Below are 7,500 nucleotides of genomic sequence, written 5' to 3'. Positions count from 1 at the left end.
TCAAATTCTAACTTCAACAATCAGTGCACAATTTTTTTTTTTATTATTAACAGAGGCCACTGTTACTTGCCCCAATTCCAAAAGGATAAGGGTATAAAGATAAAAGGGAAACACAGTGTAGTATGGCAGGATTTACCCTTGTATTACAAAATACATTTAACTCATTAACATCAGGTAAAAAAAAAGGCTAGTGCCATTAACGCAGGGTTGTTGATATGCAATGACAGTTTCCTGTTTGTGCCCAGCTCACTTGGTAGTTTGTGGCCAACATTAGGCACATAAAAGATTACATTTTGATATCATTTAAAAAGATGAAAAAATGTGGTTTACCTTCATTTTCGGTGCTATTGCATAAAGTTTCACCATAGATATGATGCTGCCGTTATTGGAGAAAAATAATCTCAGTTCAGCGACCTTGAAATGGTCACGATGCAATACCACCCACAATTTTGGTCCACAAGAGCCATGGCATGAAACTGTCAAAATTTACGAGAGTTTGTGTTCGGGGTTGGGGATGAGGGTGTGAGCATGATCTTGTAATACTGTAAGGAATGAGACACACTTTAAGGGCCCCTTAGAATATCTTGTAATGAGTGTGTTAGACCAAACTCCAGGGCATAACTACTTTTAACCAGGTGTCTTCTGATATCAATTTAAAAAAATTTGGAGCACCTTTTATTCAAATGAGCCAATGAAATATTGCCATGTATGTCGTTTGTACATTCAGCTCCTGATGCATATGCAAAATTCATGAGGGTTAATTTCACCAGGCTATGGCACTTACAAAATGCAGTGAGTATGACTTCAAACCTTTTAGTTTATGCAGGGATTATACCTCTTGCAAACTTTTACACAGCCAACTATACAATTGTGCAGGGTTGTTTTCACATTCACAACAAAGTTTGCAATCTGGAAATTATATTCATTAAATTGTGCATTTAATTCTTATTAACAATAGCCTAGAGCATATCATTTCACCCACTAGTTACAGTACATTTTCAAGCCGAAAATAATATATTCTTGGCGGCTTCAAAATCAGTGCGTTAGTGAGTCCAGGAATCAGAATTATACCTCAAAGGGAATACCTAATGTGTCATTGGTAACTGCACTTCACATATAAAACCTTGCCAAATTTAAATCTATATCCTAGCTTTAGTCTACAGACAAACCAGATTTATTCAACTAATGTGAAACTTATGAACTGTCTCATAAATTTGTAAACAAACAAAAACAAGCAGTGTAAAATACTTCTCTTTGATTATATATAATTATATGTTGCATTTTGTATATTCCACACTAAAAACGTAGGTCAACTCTCTGGAAATTCATTCTATGCAAGTATTCCAGTCAATATTCATTTGAATTTTCAAGATAAATATACATTCCATTTTTTCACAGTAATATTCTTCTCATTTAATCTGGATTTCATTACCAAAGATGTCATAAGTTACACATATTAAATCAGCGTGTAACAATAAGGCACATGTCATCACATAAATACCATCATACGGCTATGGTCGTATTTTCATAAAAGTTGTTCAAAAAGTGTGCAAAACATAATTTCGTAAATAATCAAATTAGAAAAATCTGAGCAGAAACAATAGTTCATTAAAGTTAATGAAAAGACATTTTTTCCACCTAGTGTGAACATGAAGCTTTGGACTTTCTTTTTTCAAGGGCTAAAGCCTTCTGCAAAGTAATTATTACAAACAATATTTGGGATGCATTATTGCATAAAGCATCAATCATATATAAAATCTGGTGCAATGTATATAGAGCTTTCAAAATACCAAACCTCTTAGTTGATTTGCCTAACTGCAGGAAATTATTCATGGATAACCTGTCAATAATACAGTAACTATTTAGTGCCGAGTATGGGAATGTGTGGGTGGGTGTGGTGGTTATAGGTATACAAGTATGAGTGTTGGTGTGGATGTAGCTGACTATGGATTTTAGGTGCTGATATGGATATGGAAGTAGATGGGAGTGTGGATGTGAGTGTGGGTACCTGAATACCTATGAGTGTACGTATGGCTGTGTGTCTGGGCATATGTGACTGTTATTTTATATATTGGTCAATAAAGGACTTAACCCTATCAAAGAGAGTATGAGAAATAGATATCATAAAACAGGTACTGATTTTCAACTTTAATAGATATCTAATACTACAATGTTTGAACTTCTCTACCTACTTTCTATTTCACTGGTCTTTTTATCTTTGTGTAGAGTGTAAAATAGAAGGAAAAAATCAAACCATCAATCTTAAATCATTCAAAAAATGTATACAATAATCTTTGTCAATAAATTTTTCTCTAGAACTATGCCAGACTTAAAAATAAGAACAAATGTAAAATCAACTTTGATCTGTGCTTCTAAAACATACAAATCTTCTATGTTCTCTAGGAATGATTTTATGATGAAGAGCAGTTGGTGCTGATCATTCAGGGACTAGAAAACTCTTTTAAAACAACCTTAATATCCTCTTAAAAACTTTCGAATACTGAAGGCTTCATTCTCTATGAAACTCTCAAATTATACTGTCCTTAGTGAGAAATCAGACTAGTATCGCTGCCATGCAGCTGAAGCGCCCCTCAACGTCGACAGTTTTTCTCCACTCGGATTGTCACACTCAACTTGCTCCTCTTTGTTTGTTGTACTCATCACATCCTGGAAAAATAACACATAGGCATTACATACATCATATCTAACACAGACTATAACAAAAAAAGTCATAATAGCTTAAATCAATCATACCTCCACTTTGTAAAATGCACCTGATATTAAACGACCATAATACACAATTTGTAAACTTTACATGATGTGCACATTCATCATAGATACATGCTGAAGTATATCTATATGTTTGAATGTATGTATGCTATAAGCACACAATGTATACAGAAATCAGCAAAAATATTGGTAGGTTAGCATAAATATAAATTACTAGTGAATACATTTATGTTACTTGCATTTATACATGCACAGGATATAGAACAGGAAAATGATCTAGAAAAGTACTGTGGACATGTATGTGCAGGTATGAGTAGGCCTCTTGAGTGTATTTGTATATGCATGTGTGTGTATAAGCATGTGCATACATATGCACATGTACATGTACATATGCATATAGGTGTGCATGTGAGGGTGCATATAGGTGTGCATGTGAGGGTGAGGGTGCATGTGAGGGTGAGGGTGGTGGTTGGCGTTGGGGTGGGGGTGGGGGTGATGGTGGCGGTAGAGGTGGGGGTGGGGGTTAGGGTGAGGTTGGGGGTGAGAGTGAGGGTGAGAGTGAGAGTGAGAGTGAGGGTGAGAGTGAGACTGAAACTGAGAGTGAGGGTGAAGGTGAGGGTGGGGGTTCAGGTGAAGGTGGCAATAGGGGTGGGGGTGGGGGAGGGGGTGGGGGTGGGGTGGGGGTGGGGTGGGGGTGAGGGTGAGGGAGGGGGTGGGAGATGTGGCTTGGGTTGGGTTGGGGTGAGGGTGAGGTTGGGGGTGGTGGTGATGGGGTGAGGGTGTGTGTGCGTGTGTGCGTGGATATGGATGTGGATGTGAGTGCGTATGAGTGTGGATGTGAGTGTGAGTGAGTGTGGGTGTGAGTGTAAGTGTGGATGTGAGTGTAAGTGTGGATGTGAGTGTAAGTGTGGATGTGAGTGTAAGTGTGGATGTGAGTGTAAGTGTGGATGTGAGTGTGTAAGTGTGGATGTGAGTCTGTGTGACAGAGGATATGAGTCTGTGTGTGTGGATGTGAGTGTGTGTGTGTGTGGATGTGAGTGTGTGTGTGTGTGGTTGTGAGTGTGTGAGTGTGGATCTGAGTGTGTGTGGAGATCTCAGTGTGTATGAGTGTGTGTGTGTGTGTGTGTGTGTGTGTGTGTGTGTGTGTGTGTGTGTGTGTGTGTGTGTGTGTGTGTGTGTGTGTGTGTGTGTGTGTGTGTGAGAGAGTGTGTGTGTGTGTGTGTGTGTGTGTGTGTGTGTGTGTGTGTGTGTGTGTGTGTGTGTGTGTGTGTGTGTGTGTGTGTGTGTGTGTGTGTGTGTGTGTGTGTGTCTGTGTGTGTGTGTGTCTGTGTGTGTGTGTGTCTGTGTGTGTGTGTGTCTGTGTGTGTGTGTGTCTGTGTGTGTGTGTGTCTGTGTGTGTGTGTGTCTGTGTGTGTGTGTGTGTGTGTGTGTGTGTGTTTGTGTGTGTATGTGTGTGTGTGTGTGTGTGTGTGTGTGTGTGTGTGTGTGTGTGTGTGTGTGTGTCTGTGTGTGTGTCTGTGTGTGTGTCTGTGTGTGTGTCTGTGTGTGTGTCTGTGTGTGTGTCTGTGTGTGTCTATGTGTGTCTATGTGTGTCTATGTGTGTCTGTGTGAGTCTATATGTGTGTGTGTGTGTGTCTATGTGTGTGTGTGTGCGTCTATGTGTGTGTGTGTGTGTGTATGTGTGTGTGTGTGTGTCTATGTGTGTGTGTGTGTGTCTATGTGTGTGTGTGTGTGTCTATGTGTGTGTGTGTCTACATGTGAGCTGTGCTTCTGCTTTTGCTTGTGTGCATTACATACTGACAGCAACTGTGCAAGTGTGTCCAAATTGATTTATGTTGAACATTTCAAATTACCCATCAATTCAATTTATTCATATCAGGACTTCCTAGTGAAAAAATAGATGGAAGTACAAAAAAAAGCATAGAATCTATAAGAAAAATCAAATATTCATTAAATGATGCTCTTCAAATTTAGCACAAACATAAAGCCATTCATGTAATCATTCCACAATATACAGATTACAAAGAAGCTTAAACATATATGGAGCCCTTGAGTTAGCAGTCAGCAATGAAATAAAGGGGAAAATTAGCAGGGCCATTCTCTCAATGACCCTTTCAGCTATACCAAAAGCATTTTAAACAACTACTGAGCTGGAAGTAATACCAGCAGCATGCTACTTTTAAAAATATCTGCAATTAAAGAAAGAAGCACAATATTATTTTCTACACTCAGAAAGTACAGACAGCACAGATTAACCTCCAAATTTCCTGGCAAACCCCAGAACATGTTTTCATTTGTAAATGCATCCATAATACTCATGTGACTCCATAAAAAACTGCATATCATTAAAATGCACAGAAGAAAATTCATACCAATTAGCGATTAGCAAGAACTTAACCTCTCTTTGTGAATGTAGAGTCAAACATATTTTCAAGATATAATGTACTAAAGAAAAATGCAGAACATATGAACTAACCTCATCATCCACTATGTGTGCAAAGTAGATAATAGAACATTTGCACAATATATATGGACAACATATAAATATTCTTTTCAAATGTTCTTTTTCCATAATAAAGGGTAAGGCACAAATTTAAACTATAATTAATCCTTCTCCTTCCATTGTCTTTCTTATCTTTTCCCACATGTCTGTCCACAGTTTAAGTGCCATCATTGTATCAGAGTTTTTCAGAAATTACAGTAGCTATGTAAAGGATGATGTAATTGCATCATGGAGCCTACCAACATTTATTTACTTTCTATGGAAGCATTTACATAGCATTAAATATAAAGCAGTTACAATAGCATGTCTTGTTGAAAAACAATATATCTACCTGCAAAATTCAAAAGCTTGTATATATGAAAGGCTATATATGAAGTACATACTTTACATATTGAGCACCATAACAAGGAAAAATATTTCACAAAAATATCAGTAAAAGGTGATTGTGTCTGAATTCTCCATAGCTTGTGACATGATCTCCTATCTATCTTGCATATAAAATAACATTGCAATACAAATGTGTATAAAATTATCTATAAATATATGGGCACAAGCTTTTTGTATTATTCTTACTCTTTATACCATACCAACTATCTACATCTATACTACATACAGAAATATGTGTTAAACTGATTTCATGCTACACTTTCAGCTCTTCTGTAGATTTAAAAGGAACATCTGAAACCATCCTTACATTACCTCCCATAAAAGATTAAAATGTTGCAGCTACAGCATACCTACAGCATCATCATAGCATTCTCTTTTTCTCAGAATAACAAAAACAAAAATCTGAGAGAACCAACACTTGAATAATCCATTTTTCTGCAATCACCACATACATTTGAATTTTAAGTTTAAATCTAGCTGGTGGCTAAAAAGAGCTGTGATAACTCAAGTCAAAACAAATTTCTTTAACCATTACAAGCACCATAATTCTAATCACATCAAAAGGTTAAAAGTAGACATTCAATTAACTGTTTTGGTAAATTTCAAAACCAATGTACCTTAGTATACAACAAAATCTAGCACCAATAACAATGAAGAATCTTGATTTAATACCATTTTGCAAATCTTATCATTTACAAGAAATAAAATATGTACCCTGTTTGATTACTTCTCCATTTCAGTCTAAAAGCAGATATCCCCTACATCTGCATGTAATCAAATGTTGAAGTCGTCTTCCAATGATTATGTTGATATAATGTATCAAAAGAGGTTATTTTTGTCAATATGAAAAAAATAGCCTGCTTCTCATGTAATTTGTTTAAATGGTTTCAATGTTATCATAAATTAATATTTCCTGATACAGATATTTAAACCAATCATAATTAAGTGGAGAAATATCCTTTCTTTAAAAATTATAAACTAATATGATACACAGTAATACATTCTGTATCATTTAAGAAATAACAAAATATAAAATGTTAACTTACAGAAAGTGGCATTTCAAGTCAATATTTCCTGGGTGATATAGAGAGAAAGGTCCATATTTTATCTCCCTCTAAGGTCTAGGGTCATCTTCCATGTTTGTTTGCTAGATCTCTGACCATAACAATGATAATAGCTACAGGTGATGTCTAAGATTTATACAATGTATGACAAGATTGTGAGACTGATTGTGTGCCACAGAATAGGACTAACTATTGCTGAAAAATCCCAAGAGAGTGACATTTAGCATCAAACTATAACACAAGTCAAGTAAGAGTCATTCACAAACCTAGTAGTGGGGATACTATGAAGACATCCCTACATAGTCTCAGATTCATAAACAAGTGGATGCCAATCCCAGTTTTAAGGACTGTAACTCAAGGGGAAAAAATATCTAGCTCTTTGGGGATTTACGAAAGACTCACAAAACAGATACAAAGGTCCAATCTTTTATGGCACTCAGTCTCACTAATACAGTTGTCCTGACATAGGTGTTATGTATAGTTCTTTGATATTATTTTGAGGTACTGTGGGTGCATGGCCAGAACTCTTAAAAGCAGATGTGAGATTCATAATCCTATACCTCAGAGATGAGCAGGTCTATTGGTAAAATACCACACTAGAAATACTGAATGAAGAAACCAACTATTTTGTTCATCCAATTCTTTGTAGCAAGTGTTACCACTTTTGTCACTCGACTTTTCTCTTGACACAATCTGTATTGCCATTAAAATTTGATATATTCATTTCATGCTAGAACTTTTGGTAGTGAAGGCTTATTCACACTCAACTTTTTATCATGATCCCATAATAAAATACAGCCATTAACCCCTATGATC

General features: G+C 36.4%; 1 protein-coding gene across 2 annotated transcripts in view; it reads right to left on the bottom strand.

The window, feature by feature from the left end:
• The window catches only part of LOC113826101 (protein FAM177B), a 30,917-nt gene that overhangs the window by 762 nt on the left and 22,655 nt on the right, over positions 1-7,500 (bottom strand). For both annotated transcript variants that reach the window (XM_027378988.2, XM_027378989.2), the window contains one exon: positions 1-2,667. This exon is cut by the window's left edge and continues 762 nt beyond it. In XM_027378988.2, the coding sequence (XP_027234789.1) occupies positions 2,560-2,667 (108 nt within the window). In that variant the 3' untranslated portion in view covers positions 1-2,559. The remainder of the gene's footprint in view (positions 2,668-7,500) is intronic.

This window comes from Penaeus vannamei, chromosome 3 (genome assembly GCF_042767895.1).
Source record: "Penaeus vannamei isolate JL-2024 chromosome 3, ASM4276789v1, whole genome shotgun sequence".
Classification (NCBI taxonomy): Eukaryota; Metazoa; Arthropoda; class Malacostraca; order Decapoda; family Penaeidae; genus Penaeus; species Penaeus vannamei.
The sequence above is the reverse complement of the archived record's forward strand: the minus strand, read 5'-3'. Positions and strand labels throughout refer to the sequence as shown.